The sequence below is a fragment of the Maylandia zebra genome, linkage group LG3 (assembly GCF_041146795.1).
Source record: "Maylandia zebra isolate NMK-2024a linkage group LG3, Mzebra_GT3a, whole genome shotgun sequence".
Lineage (NCBI taxonomy): Eukaryota > Metazoa > Chordata > Actinopteri > Cichliformes > Cichlidae > Maylandia > Maylandia zebra.
The window spans coordinates 20,161,288-20,184,106 of NC_135169.1; the positions used below are offsets into that span (position 1 = coordinate 20,161,288).

General features: G+C 41.4%; 1 protein-coding gene and 1 pseudogene across 1 annotated transcript; one reads left to right on the forward strand and one right to left on the reverse strand.

Moving 5' to 3' along the window:
• Positions 1–2,510: 2,510 nt before the first annotated feature.
• LOC143415380 (uncharacterized) lies at positions 2,511–10,658 on the reverse strand. Its single transcript, XM_076880819.1, has 3 exons — positions 10,526–10,658; positions 7,954–9,898; positions 2,511–5,618 (listed from the first exon to the last, which is right to left on the reverse strand). Exons 2-3 carry the CDS (start codon positions 9,812–9,814, stop codon positions 4,330–4,332), a joined length of 3,150 nt encoding a protein of 1,049 aa, XP_076736934.1. The 5' UTR covers positions 9,815–9,898; positions 10,526–10,658; the 3' UTR covers positions 2,511–4,329.
• Positions 10,659–14,486: 3,828 nt separating this feature from the next.
• Positions 14,487–22,250, forward strand: LOC101468569 (toll-like receptor 13; annotated as a pseudogene).
• Positions 22,251–22,819: the final 569 nt, after the last annotated feature.

Here is a 22,819-nt window from a genome sequence, read left to right on the forward strand (position 1 = left end):
ATCCACAACTATTTTCAGTTGCATATGATAAAGGATTCAGAAAGTTTATTCATGCAGGTCCATATGACAGAATATATGCATCTTTTTGTTTTCATATTTTAATTTATATTTAATTGTGTTGTGCTTTGCAGTGTTTTGTGTTGTTTCACTTTAAATTTGTTTAAAAGGAAAAAGCTGAAAATTTAAATGGTTAAAAGTTTAAATGTATATAGTTGGTTTTTGTATTATGATTTATTTATTGCATTTTATGTGGAGTGCATAAATAAAAGTATATTTACGGTGGCCCCTACAGACAAAGGACGTACAAACACGTACGAACTCTTAAGCACATAAAAACTCAAAACACGTACAAAACACAACAGAAGTGCTCCAGTGTTGAGCTTTTGTTACCGAGTGGCTACACAAGCCAGCAAGTACCAACGACCGGATTTGGTGTGTGGTAGTAACAGGTAAATGAATTTTTTTTTTTTAAATAATTTGAATATATATGAGTGCTTGTGTATAAATACACAAACAAAACACATATGCTTTCAATTGTGTAATTTAACTGATCTAGGTAGCTCTGTTTTAGAGGTTCAGTTAACGCTAGAAAGGTGTTTTGGAATTTGTACGTGCTTTGTCTCTAGGGGCCATATATGTTTATATATAAACATATATAAATAAAACCACTTTTTTTTTACATTAGTAATTCCTTTTGTGCATCATTTTATATTATTCTTAATAGTAAATTAATTAAATCAACAAAACAACCTGAAGAGCTGGTTCGGATCCGAAAGAGCCGGCTCTCTAAAAATGATAAATGGCCTGCATTTGTATAGCGCTTTTCTAGTCCCTAAGGACCCCAAAGCGCTTCACACTACATTCAGTCCTTCACCCATTCACACACACATTCACACACTGGCGATGGCAAGCTACATTGTAGCCACAGCTGCCCTGGGGCGCACTGACAGAGGCGAGGCTGCCGGACACTGGCGCCACCGGGCCCTCTGACCACCACCAGTAGGCAAACACGGGGTTAGTATCTTGCCCAAGGATATTTGGCATGCAGCCAGGAGGCAGCCTGGGATCGAACCACCGACTTTCTGATTAGTGGCTGACCTGCTCTGCCACCTGAGCTACAGCCACCCGAAAAAGAGAATCCCATCACTACTGTCCTCAGACATCCTGGTGAACTTCTATCACTGCACCATCGAGAGCATCCTGACCAACTGTATAACAGTCTGGTACGGGAACTGCTCTGCCTCGGACCAGAAGGCGTGGCAGAGGGTCGTGAAAACTGCCCAGCGCATCGCCGGAGCACCACTTCCTGCCATAAAGGACATCTACAGGAAGCGGTGTCTGAAAAGGGCTGGGAAAATCATCAAAGACCCCAGTCACCCTGGGCAGGAGGGTGAAGAGTCACATGGACTCTTCACCCTCCTGCCCACTGGGAGGCGCTACAGGAGCTAAGACGACCAGGTACCGGAACAGCTTCTTCCCCACAGCTGTCAGACTCCTGAACACTGCCTCCTGACATCTGACCCACGTTGACCCACGTTAACACACACACACACACACACACACACACACACACACACACACACACACACACACACACACACACACACACACACACAATGGACAACTGTACCCTCAGACACACAATAATAACATGGACTGAACCACCACTCACAACCACTAGCACTTTATATAGCCTCTGTAGAAATTATCCACATATCTCACTTATCTTAACTGCACTACTGTATAGCTCTGTGTAAATAATCATTCTGTACATTCGATAATTTTTAATCCTACAACTGTTTATAACTTGCATAGTTCCCATTTCTGTATAGCTGTATATCCCAGATTTCTGTATAGTTTTTCTTTTTCATATTTATATCCTGTTCATAGCTTGTACTCACTACAGCCTGTACATACTTATAGAATATTCATAACATACTTCATACCGTGTACATATTACATACCATAATAGACCCATTTCTGTAATATACTCACATATCTATATTATTGCTAACATTTATATTGTAATATATCTATATCATGGCTAAAGCACTTCTGGATGGATGCAAACTTTTGTTGCCCTGTACCTGTGACATACGCAATGACAATAAAGTTGAATTCTATTCTATTCTATAATTATTAATGCTCAGAAGATTAATGAACACCACATTTTTTAATGGTTTGACTAATGTAGTGAGATAATTATATTATTTATAATAATAATTTTTATTCTCAATAATACTAAAAAAATATAAACGAGGTCTTAAGAAACCTGTGAAACAGTGGTGATTTATAATTAATATGAATTTTTTAACCTTTCAGAACCAAAACCTGTTATTTAATATTATTAGTAACTGCTCGATATAATATTTAGAAATAAATCATAAATAGCATAATAGCACGATGTTTATGATATTATGTCTGTATTCCTGAAATTTTTGTAGATTTCTGAGGATACTTTAACAAACCATGTCTGCTCAGTGTTTCCTACGTACCAGCTGAATAAATCATGGTGGAGACACTCTTGTTAAGATGAGGGTGACTTTAATGTTTCTGAATAATTCAAAGAAGCAATCCAGTGCTCTGTCAACAACATTACTCCATCGCAGGAGGAGGAGTTATGAAAGAGGCAGATGGAAATGTAACAGAAGAAAAAAGGGATGAGAAAGATTTGGCTCCCAAAAGGACAACATCCCTGAGATGCCAGAACAGAAAAGGAAAAGAGAATTAACATGAAATACAACAAAATATTATTTTAATAACGGAGACTAAACAAGCACATGCTGTTTCGCCCCCTATCAGTACAGACCAGCTACTGCAATAAAAAAGGACTGTCAAAAGTGCAGCGACCTGGAAAAAGAGGAAGGAAAGGCAAGGAAGAGAAGAAAAGAGAGAAAAAGACAAATAAAAAGAAATGAAATGAAATGAAATGAAAGTAACAAAAGAAAAAGAAAGCAGGAACGTAAAATTATAAATAAAACAAAAAACAAGTAGAAAAGGATCAGAAGGCAAAATGAAAATAAAAAACAGAACAAGAAAGCACAAATACAGAGAAATAAAATAAAATAAAAAGGTAAAATGAGAGGAAAGGAACGCACATCCAGAAAAGAAAAGAAAAAAGAAAATAACGGCAAAAGAAAGGTAAAGGATGACGTGAAAGCAAAAAAAGAGGACATAACCAAAATTATAACCATAGAAGGCAAATGAGAAAAGAGAAACAAGGGGAAAAGAAAGTGCATGTAATCAGAAAGGAAAGGAAAGGAAAGGAAAGGAAAGGAAAGGAAAGGAAAGGAAAGGAAAGGAAAGGAAAGGAAAGGAAAGGAAAGGGGGAAGCCCGGATTATTTAAAACGGAAAGGAGTAAGGAAAAGATACAACAATCTGCCGGAAACAATTTAGTGGCTCACTCGAGGCAGTCTGGGATCCCGGCTGCCTGAGTGCTTTGTCAAAAAGAAAGTGGATGAAATATTCAGCAGCAGCAGAGCTGCTGTCCTCTCTGCTCCACATCAATAACCACTGGCTGTTTGAATATGAAACACTGGAAGAAGCACACAAAATGGAGCACCACTGACTCCTGCTCTTACTGCTGTTTAATGAAACTGTAATAAATTTTTAAACCTGTACTGATATTGTTGGAAAAGTAGCAGTGGGAGTGGTAAAAGTCATAGCAAAACGGTAGAAGTACGAGGTGAGAGTGAGCAGCAGTAAGAATTACATGTAGCAATGTTAGTGTACATGCAAGTGATTTTAGTAGCTAATATAATGTTACCTTTCACCTCCAGGAGTTTCCTACTGTTTTTAATCATTATGCTAAGCTGGTCAGCTTTCAGCTTTGTAAATGATGATCGAATGACAGATTCGCGTTTAGTTGAGGTATCCATTAACTGTGCATTTACTCTCCATTTTGGTCTTGCTCCAGGTACAAGATCCCTATTTTTAACACTCACAAAAAGCAAGACCCTTACTTGATATACATTTAATCATTGGGTGCTTCAAGGTTAGCTCCTTGTGTATCTCTGGAGCTCTTCTAGCTCTGATGAAGTTTCAACATTTGTCCTTGGAGAGTGGTCAGAGTAGGACTTCTGTAGAACAATCTAAATACAGTAGCTGTTGTCAAAGTGATTCAGAGGTGCACAAGAAGATGACTGTGATGGGAAGAACAGAAGATCTGATCGGGTTATTCTGAGTGATAGCTGCACAAGGTGTAAGATGACATGAATAGGAAAGTGCAGTAAACACATGTGCTGTGCATACATTGCAGACTTCTCCATTTAAGAGCATTTCTGTTTTAGAGTCATATCTCAGAGGGGTTTGATGTTTCTAGACTGCTCTCAGTCTGCCACAGCGGATGCCTTTCTGCAGCAACTCAGCATCCTTCCTGTCCTCTTCTTCCGCTTCTTCATCTTTAACCCTTTGAGGCTACTGTCAGAGCAGATGGACTTCCTCAGACTCCTGATGTGTTTTTCCTGCTCCTGAATCTTTGACTCCAAGTGGGACTGGATTGCTGTGCCCAGAGATTCCAAGTCCACAGAGGCGCCATACACCTCCCATGTCATCCCTTGCTCATCCCATGCTACGTCCTGTGGCTTTTCTGTCTCCTCCTTATCCCCATTTTCTTCCACCACCTTCTGCACCATCTTTGTCTCCTCCTGCTCCCCATATTTCCACATGCTATCAGTGCTAACATCTCTGTCTTGGTTTTGTCCTAGTTGTTGCCCCGACATGAGAGAAGGGCTTTTCTGAAAGCTGTATGTACGCAAACAGGCAGGCAGGGAGTTTGCCTTGTTTGTCACAGCTGACGGAAGTAATGACTGGCTACGCAACTCAATGTCAATCTTGCAGATATGCTGGACAGGTTTCTGAGTAGCTGGGATACAGCAAAGGGATGGAACTGTTGGCAAAATCAAACTACCTGACTTACAGCTAGGTGAGCCAATGAGAGAGGAGGTGATACCTCCCTGGTAGAAGCTGGGACTGGTGGATGCTGACCGTTCCACAACCTCCACCTCCACTTGGACAGCAACTTCTCTTTGCCCTCCTGCCAATGGATAAAGGCTCTCCCTTGGGTTAGTCATGGTCGCCATATCTCTGACCTTCTTGTGGTTTGCTGTAATGGTGGAAACAGGATAAAAAGAACTACCCTGATCCAGTCTCTGTCTCCCCCTCTCTTGTTTTTTTTTCTCTGTGATTTTTCTCTCCACACTCTCTATCCTCGATGAAGAAGTGTTGCTACCAGCAATTGTGGCATTTGGCTCTCCCAGGTGGCCAGTTTTACTCAGCAGACCCTCTGGTATTCTCGCAGCACCTCCTGTTGACCGTGCTGCATTGTCAGTCACAGCCCCCTGGGATTCTGATGTTCCTCCTACAGCTGCTGCTTTTCTCTCAGGCACTTTTAAATGCTTTTCTTTGACGTCAGCACCCATTTTTGCTTGTGTCTTAGTGATAGAGTCAAAAGTGAGACCCCGAGTCAGAAAGGTATTATGAGATACACTGCTGGGATTTGTTTCCACAGTTACACACGCTGCAAGTTCATTTATGGTTCCTCCCATTGTAGTCAAGGGAGTGGTGGTTCTGGTTTTGGGGCTGGAAGTAGCCAGTGGGCCTGAAATCGCAGAAACACCTGAAATTAAGAAATAAATATTAGCTCATTTAAATGTGAATTGCATAAAAAGCATAAATTATTATTATTATTATTATTATTATTATTATTATTATTATTATTATTATTATTATTATTATTATTATGCCCAATTTTTTCTTATATATTTTTCCAATAACCACTTGGATATTTAAAAGTAAATTCATCTCAGTGCTGATTTTGTGACCTTTCAGCATTATTGTTGTAATTGTAGTTTTGGGATGTGACTTAACCCTTTAACCCTTTAAGACCTACCATAGAACCAAGTCCGCCAGAGCTTGTAATATATTTTTACATGCTGTGGAGCCATTTTTTGGAGCATTTCAAGTTGCTATACATCAATAAAACCATTATAGCCCAATTTTTAATAATATGTCTGCATTAAGTGCATAGTAATTACATAAATTGCAAAAAAGTGCAATAAACTACAAAAAAATTGAAAATCGTTTTTGACTTTTTAACATATATTTCTAGTTAGAGAAATTTAAGAGGCTTATCCCTCAAAACTGTAAATACAAAAAAGTTGCACGAACTAGTTTCCCACCAAAGGAAATTTATTTTAAGTGTCTTCATAGTTTTATTTTTGAGATACACCAATTTTCATATACTGCAGGAAAAACGAAAAAATATATTATAGTGCAAATTTGCAAAATAACAGCATATGCATCAAAATAAAATATTTCCAGCAGTGTAATATGAGTCCTCAGCATCCCAGAAACGACACAGAAAGTCATAAAGTCAAACATAACTTTTAAAAACACAAGTATAGGCTCATAAGGCCACAATGGTAAAAAACTACATTTCCGCAAAATGACGTCACTTCCGGTTTCGGGCAGGTCATGCGGTCATGTGATAGTTCACGCTGATGGACGTAGGAAGTGTTACAAACAGCTGATCGGATCGACAAAGCGTGTTTCTGGAGTATTATGTTTTTGTTGCTGCAAGTGCTTTTTATGCAGTTTTTGCAAAGCTTTATGTGGAAGGAAACTGTGACCTAGGACAAGCTGATGGCATAAGATGTAAGTACAACTCCTCCGGTTTCATATGCAAAAAAAATTATTGCGCTAGCTTACGTGGTTGCAGTGCTACTGGGATTTAAAAATAGTTACGCAAAACGGAGCGTGTCCGCTTACATCTTATACCATCAGCTTGTCCTAGGTCACGGTTTCCTTCCACATATAGCTTTGCAAAAAACTGCATAAAAAGCGCTTGCAGCAACAAAAACATAATATTCCAGAAACATGCCTTGCTGATCCGATCAGCTGTTTGTAACACTTCCTACGTTGGAATAGACGTCAGCGCGAACTATCACATGTCCGCCATTACCTGCTCGAGACCGGAAGTGACGTCATTTTCGCGGAAATGTAGTTTTTTTTTTTTTTTACCATCAGGGCCTCATGAGCCTATACTGGTGTTTTTAAAAGTTATCTTTGACTTTATGACTTTCTGTGTCGTTTCTGGGATTTTTCCTGCAGTATATAAAAATTGGTGTATTTCAAAAATAAAACTATGAAGACACTAAATAAATTTTCTGTGGTGGGAAACTATTTTGTGCTGCTTTTTTGTATTTACAGTTTTGAGGGATAAGCCCCTTAAATTTCTGTAACTAGAAATATATGTTAAAAAAACAAAAACGATTTTCAAATTTTCTGTAGTTTATTGCGCTTTTTTGCAATTTATGTAATTGCTATGCACTTAATGCAGACACATTATTAAAATTTGGGCTATCATGGTTGCACTGATGTATAGCAACTTGAAATTCTCCCAAAAATGGCTCCACAGCATGTAAAAATATAATATAAGTTCTGGCGGACTTGGTTCTATGGTAGGTCTTAAAGGGTTAATTGTTTCTTCTCTTTTTCTTTTGCTTTGATCATTACACTGAAATGAAACATTGCTGTCAAATATAAACTAATATAACTAAAAACAAAAGAAACTTCCCAATGAAAAACCTTCTACAATGCATACATATGTTGTTGTTTTTTTACAGAAAAAAGATGCTTGATGCTTGGTTAATTGTCCATTGTTTTGGATTTTTGTCAGGTTTTTCCTTAGTACCACTTGTTTTAATAAAAACAATAATGGATTTTTGTTATTACAATCATGAATACCCAAATCTCGATTACTGTATTAAAAGCTACCTGACATGAAAGTTTTTATAGAATACCACACTAGAGTATTGGAGGTGGAGGTTGTACCACATTGAACCCTGACTGAAGCTTATTTTGTCAAACTGATTTTTACATTACAAACTGATGATCATAAGATGTCGGCTTTGCAAAATGTCTACATAAAATTAAATTGTGGCAGTAGTTACCTGGAGCAGAGCCAGGGCTTATCTGGGCATCTCTGTGTGGTCCAACAGGATTTGAATCAAGAGTTTTCCCAGCACAAGATCCAGGTCTCCTACTTGCTGAGCCTGGTCTTGGAGACAGTGTCAAGGAAGAGGGCAAATCCCTCAAAGCTAGTTGTGAAGTAGAGTGAACTGGTCCAGACTTGGAAATGTTTGATCCAGCTTTAGGGTCCGTACCTTGTTTGGTACTGGATGCTGAAGTCTTGAGGCTGTCATCTTTGGACCCAGACAGACTGGTTCTAATGGATGATGGGGAAACAGATCTGACAAGGTCTATTTTAGAGCTAGAGTTTGTTAAAGTAGACATAGAAGTTGACCGTGTTGGCTCAGCTTTATAATTGGAAGAGGCATCAGAACTAGAAGCAGTCCCACATTTAGCAGTTGGGCTAGTTTGAAGATTGATTTTTGAATTTGGCAGAGATTTGGGATCTTGGTCATCTTTTGACCTTGCCATGCTGGTTCTAGAGGCCCCAGCTGTCTTAGACTCTTGAGTAGTTTTGTTTGGTTTAATATCTGACATATTTCTAGAGTCAATGCTATCTCTGGAGCTCATCCCTGACTTAAAGTTGGGAGTGGCTTTGGACGTGAAGTCATTTTTAAGATCTAAACTATCCCTAGAGTCTGAACTTGTTTTGGAAGCCGAACCACTTTTGGAATCTAAACTGTTTCTTGACCCAATCTGTGCTTTAGAATTGTGACTGGCTTTGGAATCAGTGCCAGTTTTAGAAACCAGACTGTCCTTGGACACTGTGGTTCCCTTAGAGTTTGAAATGAATTTAGAACTGGTTTTGCATCCAAAACCAGCACTTGAATCTTTACTCTCAAGGTTCTCCTTTGGTTTCGTTGTATTACTGTTTATAGGTCCGGTGGCTGTTCTCTGTGTGAATGGCTTGGGACTTACAGACGTCAATAGGGTGCTCTTGTTACTCGGAAGTGCTGATTCTCCCCTCTGACTTGGTGATTTTGTAGCTGTAGAGGATGTTTCAGAACTATGAGTTCTTGAGTCATGCCCAGTTTTTGGATTTGACTTGCTGGTTATGCTTGCTGGATTTTGGTTGACTTCCACTACTGGTATTTGATTTGCCAGTTTTGAGATGATAGCCTTTGCCTCTGCTTTCTGGTTAGGAATTTGGGGGCTTGCAGGTAGGTGTAAAGTTTGTGGCGAAGGTGTCTTGATCACTTTCCCCCCATCCTCTTTTTGGTTTGACTGCATACTTAGACTGACTGTTATTTTATTTGTAGTCTTTGTGGTTAGTCCACCTGTCAGAGATTTTGTAGTGTTCAGGCTCTGTATTTTTATTCTTTCAGTACTTTTGGGGATGCTAGCCATTGTTGTTTGCTCCATCTGCTGTGGTTTTAGACTTGTGTGCATCTTGGTGCTAAGTCCTGGGGCATGTTTGATATTTGCTGATTTCAGCAGTTGCTCATCTCTGCATCTAACCGTTGGCTTAGCTGTTGGTGAACGAGACAAAGCTGGGATTTTGCTTTTTTGCCGTGATGGGTCATCTCTCTCTCCTGGTGATGTCACAGTGGGTGTAAGGATGCTTGCTGACATACTTACTGCTACTTTCACCCCAGGTTTTTCACCTCCTTTGGTCACATTATCCTTTTTCTGTCCCCCATGCAGCTTTGAGGACTCGATGAATGCGCGGGGATTGCTTGGTGAGGTAATATTGAGGTTAAGGTTAAAGTTAGGTTCCAGTTCAAGTTTTGTATTAGCATCTATGTTGCAGAGATTGTCTTCAAGCCCATCCTCCCTTGTAACTGGACCTTCTGATTGGATGATATCTCTCTGTCGTTTTAAAATATTTTTTGAGGTTTCCATGATAATAATGATGATGATGGTTACTGTGTATCCAGTAGAAAAAAGGACCAATTTCTATGATATTTTTCAGTTGATACTGAGAACCTGACGAGACAGATGGATAAAGAGATGATTAAAAACAATAAGCCAAGCAGAGGCTATAGATGATGCATGTTTGATTGAAAGATAGCGGTCTCACTAGGCAAAAGTATTCAAAAGTTATTGACATAATATTATGAAAAAGTGACACACAACAAGAAAAAATGCCCCCTCACACATAGGAGTAAAGACTTAAGATTGGTAGTTCAGCCCTGTCTGGCAGCTATTTTCTGCCAAACACATGAATTCTCACGAGACCCAGTTTCACTCACGTTTGCATTTTCCCTACTGTGCTTGATACAGGCATCCATAGTCATGACTAGATTTTAAAAAGGAAATACAAGCGACCTGCTGTTTCAAAAAAAGTTCTGTACATATAATGAAACTAACTGAGACAAAACTGAAAGGAGTCACATATTTATAACATTACAATTACACTTAAGTTGACATTTTACAGCCTGGTTATAAATAGAACTACTAATGTATTACAAAAATATCAGGCAAGTCTTGATATAAATAGAAATATAATTAAAAGAGCAAGCAATAATTTAAGCATTTTAAAGTCACTCACGGGTATTACAGAAAGCTGTCACTGGAATATTACTGCAGGCTTGTAATATATTTCCTTCATACCTGTTTAGGATCCACATACATCACTGTTGGTTGACAAAGGCATGGTAAATGTTCGACGGTCCACCGCTGCAGACTCCCAAAGTGGAGAAAAAGTCTTCATCTGGTTCCCCGCTTCTTTCTCCTCAATGCTCTACCAGAGGAGGCACCAATGAATAAATTACAAGAGGAGGGAGCGAGGAAGTAGAGAGGAGAACGCAGGGGCTGAGAAAAAAAAGAAAAACATTATCACACTCCCCTTATCCCATTTTTCTTCTGTCATGGATTTGTCTTCAGATGTACTCCACCATTTGATTCTATGGTTAAGACCTCCTCCTCAATTTGTAATCCCCTCTTCTTTTATTTTAGGTTTTCCTTGTCTGTTTTTCCTGTCAACCACCCAATATTTTGAGCGCAATCTATGCCATGAAAACGTAATGCGGTGTTAAAGGCAAAAAAAGGAAGTCTAAGCCTGTACTTGTCATGGTCCTGGGTCTGTGACCCAGGTTTTTGAGTTTTGGGAATGTTTAGGAGTTTTCTTGTTTGTTACCCTTATGTTATAGTTTTGTATTTTGTATCACTGTCATTAAGGTTTTTGTGATGATATTAAGGTCAGGTATGGGTTTCAGGCTTTTATAGTTTCTTATAGTTGTCATGTTGCTATGCTCAGTATTTGCATTTTCTGTTCTTAGTCTTGTTATCTAGTCTTTAGGTGTCTGGCTCTCTGTATATAAGATAAGATAAGATAAGATAAGATAAGATAAGATAAGATAAGATAAGATAAGATAAGATAAGAAGAAAGTGTGTACATTATTGTACTTTATTGAGCCCCGTGGGGAAATTGCTCTCTGCATTTAACCCATTCACTCAGTGAAGCAGTGGGCAGCCATTGGGCGCCCGGGGAGCAGTGTGTAGGGACGGTACCTTGCTCAGGGGTACCTCAGGGTAGCTGTTAAGGGGAATCGAACCCCCGACCTTCCGATCATGGGGCAACCACTCTACCTACTGAGCTATCCCTGCCCTAATAAGATAAGATAAGATAAGATAAGATAAGATAAGATAAGATAAGATAAGATAAGGTTCAAGGTTCTTTATTTGTCACATGCATAGTTATACCAGTATAACACACAGTGAAATGTAGCCTGACACGCTCCTCGACATGTGCAAAAAAAAATTGGGGGGGGGGGGGTGTAGAGGAAAAACATATATATATATATATATATATATATATATATATATATATATATATATATATATATATATATGTAGTATATACATTGGGTGAATGTGCAGTAGTAGCAGATAAGATAAGATAAGATAAGATAAGATAAGATAAGATAAGATAAGATAAGATAAGATAAGATACACATATGTATACATATACATACATATATACCTGCACATGTCCATACACATGGAAGGTCCATTATGCATGAAGTGGTGACCGTGGATGTTCACAGTGTCCAGTGACTTATGACATCGTGATTGAGGAGTTATAGAGTCTAACTGCTGTTGGGATGAACGATCTGCGAAAGCGCTCCTTCCTGCAGCGAGGGTGTTTCAGTCTCTGACTAAAAGAGCTGCTCAGCCCACTCACATACTCATGCAGTGGGTGATGTGGGTTGTTCATGATGGATGTCAGCTTTACTAACATCCTCCTCTCACCAACCACCTCCACAGACTCCAGGGGACATCCCAACACGGAGCTAGACCTCCGCACCAGTTTGTCAATCCTGCTCCTGTCCCTGTCCGTGCATCCATTCCCCCAGCAGGCCACTGCATAGAAAAGGGCAGATGCTACCACAGTGTCATAGAGTGTCCTTAACAGAGTCCTGCAGACTCCGAAGGACCTCAGTCTCCTCAGCAGGTGGAGTCGACTCTGGCCCTTCTTATACAGGACGTCTGTATTTGTAGTCCAGTCCAGTTTATTGTTGAGGTGAACACCCAGGTACTTATAAGAGTCCACTATCTCAATGTCTTTCCCTTGGATGTTCGCCGGTGTCGTAGGGGGTGACTTCCTCCTGAAGTCTATGATCATCTCCTTTGTCTTTCCGGCGTTGATTTGGAGTACGTTGGTCTCACACCAGCCAACAAAGTCACTGATGACCCCCCTGTATTCCCGATCATTCCCGTCTGATACGCATCCAATGATGGCTGTATCATCTGAGAACTTCTGTAGATGGCAATCGTCCGAATTATAACAGAAGTCTGAAGTGTAAAGGCTGAACAGGAAAGGTGAGAGAACCGTGCCCCGTGCTGCCCCCGTGCTGCAGATTACCACCTCGGACACACAGTCATGGAGCCTCACATACTGTGGTCTGTTGGTAAGGTAGTCGATGGTCCATGCAGTCAGCTGTTTGCCTACTCCGGCTCCCTCCAGCTTCCCTCTCAGTAGTGCGCGTTGGATGGTGTTGAAAGCACTGGAGAAGTCAAAAAACATGATCCTCACAGTGCTCCCCGCCTGCTCTAAGTGAGAGAGGGATCGGTGTACCAGGTAGATGACAGCGTCATCCACCCCAATTCCAGAATGGTAGGCGAACAGCAGGGGGTCCATCACTGAGTCCACCAGTGGCCGAAGGTGGTGCAGGATGAGCCTTTCCATGGTCTTCATCAGATGAGAAGCCAAGGCAACAGGCCTGAAGTGGTTGGGCTCCCTGGGGTGTGCAATTTTTGGCACCGGAACCACACAGGAAGTCTTCCACAGTTCAGGAACCCTCTGCAGGCTCAGGCTCAGGTTGAAGATGTACAGGGCCACCTGACAGAGCTGGTCTGCACAGTCCCTGAGCAGTCTGGAGCAGATTCCATCCAGACCTGCTGCCTTCCTTGCCTTCATCCTCTTTAGCTGATTTCTCACCTGATCAGCTGTGAAGTAGATGTGAGGCTGGGCTGGAGTGGGGGGTAGGCCTGGCTTTGTTGCGGGTAGATGTGTGGATAGGGGTGAAGCAGGGTTGTGGTGAGAGGAGAGCTCAGGTGACAATGGCATTGCACCTGGGGGGGGGGGGCAACTGGAGGGGGGTTAATGGAACCTGGGGGGTGGGAGAGGTGATAAGTGGGCCATTGTCAAATCTGTTAAAAAACAGATTCAAGTCGTTAGCCCAACCCCAGCTGGCAGACACTGTGGCTCCTCAATTGTCCTGGAAGTGTCCAGAAATTTTTTCCATGTTGCTCCAGACTTCTCTGATGTTTTTCTGTTGGAGTTGGTTTTCCATCTTCCTCCTGAAGCACTCCTTGCCTTCTCGGATCTTGTATTTAAGATCCTTTTGGACTTTAAGTTCCTCCTTGTGTCCCGACCAGAAAGCACTCTTCTTCTTGTTCAGCAGGGCCTTCAGTTCTGGGGTGACCCACGGTTTATTGTTTGAGAAACACTGTATCTTCTGGGTAGGCACAGTGTTCTCAACACTGAAATTAATGTAGTCCGTGATGCAGTGGGTGAGGGCGTCGATGTCCTCACCGTGAGGCTTGTAGAGTTCCTACCAGTCTGTGCATTCAAAACAGTCTCTTAGGGCCTCAGTGCATTCCTCAGACCACACCCTTATCACCTTCTTTGTGGGGGGGGGGGGGGGGGGGGGGGGGGGGGGGACGTTCCTCTTCACCATAGGAATGTAGGTGGGGTGGAGAGGGACCAGGTTGTGGTCTGAGTGGCCAAGCGGGGGGAGGGGTGATGCACTGTAAGCCTGCTTTGTGTTGGCAAACAATAGATCCATCTCATACTTCCTGTTTTGAGGTCCTGTATTAAATGCACACACATATACACACGCCTCTAACTGACCATCCTCTCTAATTGATTTGAGAAGACGAAAGCTGTTATTGGGAAATATCGTGTCAAAATGCTCCCCAACTGCTGATATATTTCACCTTTTTGGTAGTTCCATAATGTTCTTCTTGCAAGCTTGTGATGATCATGAAAATCACATCAGATTAACTACACACATACATACAAATCCCTGCATCTTTTCAGCAACTAGAGTCACATAATGAGGCAGTGATGTCGTTTCAGAGAAATTACGCCTTGTTTATCTTTGGTTGTGAAGGACGATACGTGTATGTGGCGATCGTGGCTCAAGAGTTGGTAGTTCGCCTTGTAATCGAAAGGTTGCCGGTTTGAGCCCCGGCTTGGACAGTCTCGGTCATTGTGTCACTGGGCAAGACACTTCACCTGTTGCCTACTGGTGGTGGTCAGAGGGCCCAGTGGTGCCAGTGTCTGGCAGCCTCGCCTCTGTCAGTGCGCCCCAAGGCAGCTGTGGCTACAATGTAGCTTGCCATCACCAGTGTGTGAATGGGTGGATGACTGGTTGTGTAAAGCGCTTTGGGGTCCTTAGGGACTAGAAAAGCGCTATGAAGGCTGCTTCTAACAGCTTGGACGAGTTTACGGACACCGTCACCTCCTATATCCACTTCTGTGAGGACAGCATTGTGCCATCACGCACCAGGGTGAGTTATAACAATGACAAACCCTGGTTTACTCCTAAACTCAAAAAGCTGTGGCTGGAAAAGAGAAAGGCGTTCAGAAGCGGAGACAGGGACTGCTACAGAGAGGCCAAGTACAGGTTCACTAAAGAAGTGGACATTGTTAAACATCAGCACTCTGAGAAGATGCAGCAGCAGATCTCAGAGAATGACTCGGCCTCTGTGTGGAAAGGTTTTAGGAATATCACAAACTACAAGCCTAAAACCCCCCACTCCACTGATGACTTGCTCTTAGCCAACACCCTTAACGACTTCTACTGCCGTTTTGACGAGCCATCAGGCAGCCTTCACACCTCCAACGACCCCAACAATAGAGGCACTTTGGACACTAATTCCCCCACCTCTCCCCCCTCCATAGAGCCATCACCACCTTCAAACTGTTCACCTACAACACCCCCCTCCTCACCCCACACAAAAGAGGATTTCACACCACCTCCTCCCACCACAACTCTTCATATTCATGAAGCAGATGTGAGGAAGCAGTTTAAGAACCTGAATGCTCGGAAAGCTCCCGGCCCAGACGGTGTGTCTCCTGCCACCCTCAGACACTGTGCAAACGAGCTGGCCCCAGTGTTTTCTGGCATTTTCAACTCCTCACTGCAGGCATGTCATGTGCCTGCCTGCTTCAAGTCCTCTACCATAATCCCTGTCCCCAAGAAACCTAGGATCACTGGACTAAATGACTACAGACCCGTGGCTCTGACATCTGTGGTCATGAAGTCTTTTGAGCGCCTAGTTCTCTCCCATCTCAGGAACCTCACGGCCCCCCTCCTGGACCCCCTGCAGTTTGCATATAGAGCCAACAGGTCTGTAGACGACACCATCAACATGGCCCTACACTTCATCCTGCAGCATCTGGACTCCCCAGGAACCTACGCCAGGATCCTGTTTGTGGACTTCAGCTCTGCCTTCAACACCATCCTTCCAGACCATCTCAGAGACAAGCTTTCCCAGATGAATGTGCCTGATCCCATCTGCCGGTGGATCACTGACTTCCTGACGGACAGGAAGCAGCATGTGAGGCTGGGAAAGAATGTCTCGGACTCCCGGACCATCAGCACCGGCTCCCCTCAGGGCTGTGTTCTTTCTCCTCTGCTCTTCTCCATGTACACCAACTGCTGCACCTCCACCCACCAGTCTGTCAAGCTAATCAAGTTTGCAGATGACACCACCGTTATTGGGCTCATCTCTGACGGGGATGAGTCTGCCTACAGGAGGGAGGTTGAACGTCTGGTGTCCTGGTGCAGCCACAACAACCTGGTGCTGAATGCCCAGAAGACAGTGGAGATTATTGTGGACTTCAGGAAGCACACAGCCCCACTCCCCCCCATCATCCTGACTGACACCCCCATCACCTCTGTGGACTCATTCCGCTTCCTGGGTACCACCATCACCCAGGACCTGAAGTGGGAGCCCACCATCACCTCCGTCATCAAGAAAGCCCAGCAGAGGATGTACTCATCTGCAGTCTCTGGACTTGCGAGGCTGGTCCAAGGACATCGAGTGGGAAGTGTCAAACAAGACCTTTTTGAGGAGCCTAACGAGACTGCACATGAGTGAAACTTCTCTTAGCTTTGATGTGTACAGAGTGATTCTGCAGACTGCTTACTCTCTTCAAGAGTTTCAGATGGATAACATACAAAAGTGGATAGATGATGGTCTCATTGACGTTGCCTGCCAAATTCCTTCTCTAAGAACAGTTGATGTGAGAAATAGTGAAATTCACACCATAAAAGAGCACATGCTGCAGTCTTGCTCTAACCTTATTGAGCTCAACTTATCATTTAACAATATAAAAAGCATGGCTGATAATGCACTCCCGTCAATGACACAGCTCAGAAGCCTGATATTACAAAATAATGAACTGTCCGAACTGTCAGTGGCCGTCCAAGGACTCACCACATTGGAAGTCTATGACCTTAGTTCCAATGACATCAGTGAACTTTACTGTCCTTACTTCTGGAATTTAACAAGCCTAACAATACTCGATCTGAGCCACAATCAAATATCCTATATCTTTGACTGTGTTTTTCAAAATTTAAACAATTTGAAAATCTTAAATCTTGAAAACAACAAGATTATGTCATTTATAGATACATTCAAAGATAAATTACAGACACTGTAGTTTTTAAATTTGAGAAATATTGATATCATGAATTTCATTCATGGAGATTTTCATAGTCTGTCTTCCCTTCAATACTTGTATATAGCAGAGGTGTGGACTCGAGTCACATGACTTGGACTCGAGTCAGACTCGAGTCATTAATTTTATCACTGCTTTATTGCAGGCCTAAAAACGAAACAGAACTAAACTGGGAATACTAACAGAAGACCGAGGGAACACCGAAAGACACACAGGTTCAGGGAGGAGACATTGACAACGCGACACTGACCTGAGGGAGACATGCACATAAATACACAGAGGGTTAACGAGGGAAGTGGGAGCACACGGGGAGCACAGCTGACCAGAGGTGTGGACTCGAGTCAGACTCGAGTCATTAATTTTATGACTTTAGACTTGACTTGAAAAAATGTTGTAAGACTTGTGACTTGACTTGGACTTTTACACCAATGACTTGGGACTTGAATTGGACTTGAACCGGTTTACTTGAAAAGACTTGATATTTTACCCCAAATATAAAATTTAACATGCATATTATATAGAGATTGAAAATGTGACGTCATTCACGGGTAGAACCGCAAAGGATTCTGGGAACTCGTGGCAAGCGGTACTAGCGCACGCAGGCTTTCAATTAAAATCAGTCACACAGCGATAAAAAGAAACACAAAAATGTCAAGAAGCTGTTGTATTATTAACTGCAATAGCCGCAATAGCCGGTCGCATGACAGCCACGGGAAGCCGACGGGTAAAGAGATCGGTTGTTATCGGATTACGTCGTTGAAGAGAAATTGTTCGAGCCATGTTTCCGAAGTGACAAAGACGCGACGGGTGGCCTGGATTGCAGCCATTCAAAGATCAAATATAATGTCCCAGAACCCTCCAGCTCACAGGTTAGTCTGCTCCAAGCATTTACACGAAGGTCAGTCTGCTGTTGTAGTTAATACGTCATTTTCATAACATAATTGGTGATATAGGTTACAAGCAAGTCTGGCGCTGAACAGAAATTGTCGCGCTATGCTCCTTTGTTTATTGTGCATAAATAGTGAATTGTCCTGACACAATATTGCGTTTCGCTTCTGTTATTATGGTACATTGACAAAAACATATACTTTTATTCACAGGATAAAACAGGTTTTTTGTATCACTAATTGCCCAGTACGATTACAGCATACAGTATTATTGTCACTGCTACATTTCTGTGATGCTACCAGAAATTATTTCCACTACTAATTAATTACCGTTGAGCTCAAAGGTCCTATTAATAAACGGTTAACGAATGTGTATTTATGACGACGATTTGTGAGACTGTTAAACTTATGATACGTACGATGGTCTTTCGTTCTACACGGTGCATTTCAAGGTCCTGCACCCATCCGTCGGTAAACTGTACCTGGGCTTGTTGCAGTGACCGGAAGTTACTAAACTTCACGAGTGTATGCACTCACTCCAAGAACCGTATAATTATAAATATGCATATAAATATGCTACGATGAGATAGCTGACTTCATCTAACTAGCAAATGTTGTCCAGGCTACGTTGGTGATGCAGTTTTTTTTTTAAATGATATTTAAAAAAAATATATCATTTATTTATGTATGATATTTTTGTCATGCGATTTCAAAGCCGGTCCTACAACCGCATCCAAGAATAACATGCAGCTTATCTCAGAACTGTCGGTGAAAATTATTCTTGGAGCTAGGTTTAATTGAGCTGCATTTTAAAGAGGTGCAATTTCACAATTTGTGTATATTTTCTAAGTTCACTATTTTGTCATGTGTTGAGAAAAACACAGATTAAAAAATTACATGGTCTAATATTTACATTTAGCATAACTGCAACATGCTTTTTTTCGTTTTTTTTTTAAAGACTCGAAAGGACTTGAAATTCAAAGTTTCAGACTTGTGACTTTACTCGGACTTTTACACCAGTGACTTGAGACTCGACTCTGACTTGCCTGACATTACTTGAGACTTGACTTGAGACTTGAGGATAAAGACTTGAGACTTACTTGAGACTTGCAAAACAATGACTTGGTCCCACCTCTGGTATATAGACTTAGACGAGTGTGACAGTGTTGATGAAGGAGGGTTCGAAGGACTTGATAACCTCCAGATTCTTTATCTGTTAGGTGATAATTATTTTTACGACCATTTCAGTGGACTGTCAAACTTAAGCACTCTGATCTTAAATGTTGTTGAAAGCCGAACCCACAACAGCTCTGAACAAAGGGATAGGCCTTTCTCAAATTTAAAAAGATTGAAGGAACTTGTTATAAAAGTTCATAGAGGATATTACGATATTTCAAAAGATGTTCTCAGTGGTTTGACTTCTTTAGAGTACTTAATAACAGAGGCATGTTTCATGGGATCTTTGTACCCAGACACATTTAAATACACACCGCAACTGAAACATCTGAGGATATCTTACAGCGAGCTTTCAGTTTTAACATCTGACGTGTTCTTGCCAATTCCAAACCTGATAATACTCGACCTCTCCAACAATAAACTCAGGTCTTTGGATTTTCTAGCAGAGGCCAAACTGTCGGCACTCAGGTGGCTAAACGTCAGTGACAATGAATTGTTTGTAATCAGTGAAACAGTTATCCAATCCCTTCCAGGCTTGACATATCTGGATCTATCTGCTAACCTTTTAACATGTGAATGTTCTAATTACGGTCTTATCCAGTGGATTCAAGGCAGCAAACAGACACAGGTTGCTAATGCACATCAGTACACTTGTGCGTTTCCTGTCAGCCAACGGGGAAAAAAATTCCTTGACTTTGGTTTTGACTCCTATCGGATAGATGCTGCATTGCTCTGCTTCCTTTTTAGCTCTAGTCTAGTTGTGCTTACTCTCCTCGCATCCTTCATCTATCACTTCCTGAGGTCACACCTCACATATGCCTATTACCTCTTCCTGGCCTTTCTCTATGATAATAAGAGGAGGAAGAAAGGTATTCCTCACAGCTACGATGCCTTTGTCTCCTACAATGTTCATGATGAAGCTTGGGTCTGTGGAGAGTTGCTTCCAGAGCTGGAGGGTCAACAGGGCTGGAAACTCTGTCTGCACCACAGAGACTTTGAACCAGGTATATATGATTATCATTAGCCTCTTTTTTTCTATTTTTCTATTTTTAGATCAATATTTAATGGAGCTACCACACAAACTCTGTCTCATCTTTCCTTTAAACACTATTGTTGCCACTCTAAACTTGTAATGACAAAGATCAGGGTTTCACACCACCGTTTTTTGTTTTGTTTTGTTCAAAATTTTACTACACTACGTTTACGCAAACACAAATGGTTGATATGATGTCAAACAAGAATGCCAATCACACATGACCCACAAAACAAAGTTTGAATGCTAGACTGACTATCTGGACAAGAGCTACAAATTGATCTTTAAACCTCTAAAATTAAACTTTAGATGTGCTGCTCAACTGTCAAAGCATCCTACATGTAGGAAAAGGAAATCATGAAGTTGTGTTTTGCATAAAAGAAAATAGAAAGACAGCTGTTTTTGTACTCCCGATGTTTTTGTAAGCCTTGGATTCCAGAAACTATAAAAATTAAAGTTAAGACCACCAGTTATTACTCGAGAAGCTTATTGAATTGTTCTTTGTTCTCCAAAGGCTGTGACTGGAATTTAGACACTACTGTAGATCCTGCTATTCTCAAAAGTGAGAATGTTTTAACTTATAGAAAAGGCTACACATTATGTTATTCACCAGAGCTGTTTTAACTAGAAAATGTTAAAACTTGAAAAATGTTGACATGTTTGATGTGTGAGATTTTTGTTTAACCCTTTAAGACCTACCATAGAACCAAGTTCGCCAGAGCTTATATTATATTTTTACATGCTGTGGAGCCATTTTTGGGAGCATTTCAAGTTGCTATACATCAATACAACCATTATAGCCCAAACTTTAATAATATGTCTGCATTAGGTGCATAGTAATTACATAAATTGCAAAAAAGTGCAATAAACTACAAAAAAATTGAAAATCGTTTTTGTTTTTTTAACATATATTTCTAGTTAGAGAAATTTAAGAGGCTTATCCCTCAAAACTGTAAATACAAAAAAGTTACACAAACTAGTTTCCCACCACAGGAAATTTATTTTGAGTGTCTTCATAGTTTTATTTTTGAAATACACCAATTTTTATATACTGCAGGAAAAACAAAAATAAATATTATAGTGCAAATTTGCAAAATAACAGCATATGCATCAAAATAAACTATTTCCAGCAGTGCAATATGAGTCTTAAGCATCCCAGAAACGACACAGAAAGTCATAAAGTCAAACATAACTTTTTAAAACACATAACAAGTAAAACACAAACTCATAAGGCCCCGATCGTAAAAAAACTACATTTCCGCAAAATGACGTCACTTCCGGTTTCGGGCAGGTCATGCGGTCATGTGATAGTTCGCGCTGATGGACGTAGGAAGTGTTACAAACAGCTGATGGATCGGCGAAGCGTGTTTCTGGAATATCATGTTTTTGTTGCTGCAAGTGATTTTTATGCAGTTTTTGCAAAGCTATATGTGGAAGGAAACTGTGACCTAGGACAAGCTGATGGCATAAGATGTAAGTACAACTCCTCCGGTTTCATATGCAAAAAAAATTATTGCGCTAGCTTACTTGGTTGCAGAGCTACCGGGATTTAAAAATAGTTACGCAAAACAGAGCGTGCCCGCTCCGATCGGCTGTAAAGGGTTAATGTCTCAGATTTCTGTTTTTACAGGTAAGCCCATTGTAGAAAACATTACAGAGGCCATCTATAGCAGCAGAAAGACTATCTGTGTGATCAGCCCAAATTACCTGCAGAGTGAGTGGTGCTCCAAAGAAATCCAGATGGCCAGGTATGGTTACCAACTCTTTGTCCTTACATGTAATGACATCGCCAGCTTCTACACTGATTAATCTGTGTGTGGTGTCTTTAGCTACCGTCTGTTCGATGAGCACAAGGATGTGCTGATCATGGTGTCTCTGGAGGACATACCAGCCAACCAGCTGTCTCCGTACTACCAAATAAGGAGTCTGGTGAAGAGGAGCTCTTACTTGAGCTGGCCACAGGCTGGTCAACACACTGGAGTCTTCTGGCAGAAAATACAACAAGCTCTCGAGAGAGAAGAAAACCCCGCTGAGCACACGTGACTCCGCACTGGACAGCCCATAGTCATCAACTGAAGTTTACCTGAGGTGGAAAAATCATTGTTTGTTTGTAAAAAGCATATATAGTTATTGCAAATGAGAATAAATCAGGGTATGCTTTACAGTGAGACTGACAAGTTGCTCTTCTTATCCTTTTGTATTCGAAGGAGCTTGGGAAAGAAAGCGTCTGGACTTCAAGTTGCTTGAAGATGTTTCACCTCTCATCTGAGAAGCTTCTTAAGTTCTAGGGTCAAATGGTGGAGAGTCACAGATTTAAGCCCTGTGGGAGTGTCCCTCCGAGAGGGACAATGGACCCCCTAATGATCCTCTACCTAATCACACAAGCCAAGGTGTGAAAATGGGTGTAGGTCACAATCAGCCAAGGTTTTGGGTGAGCTCATTGTGAAACCTAGCCCCACCCTATCATGTGATTTGCTGAGGTCAGATGGCCGAGGATATCCTTTGGTATCCATGTCAGATTCACCCCCTTACGTTCAAAATACCAAAATGAAGATTGCAGACATGCTCAACTTGAGGCTTCATAATGGGACTTCTCCAGCTGGTGGATAATG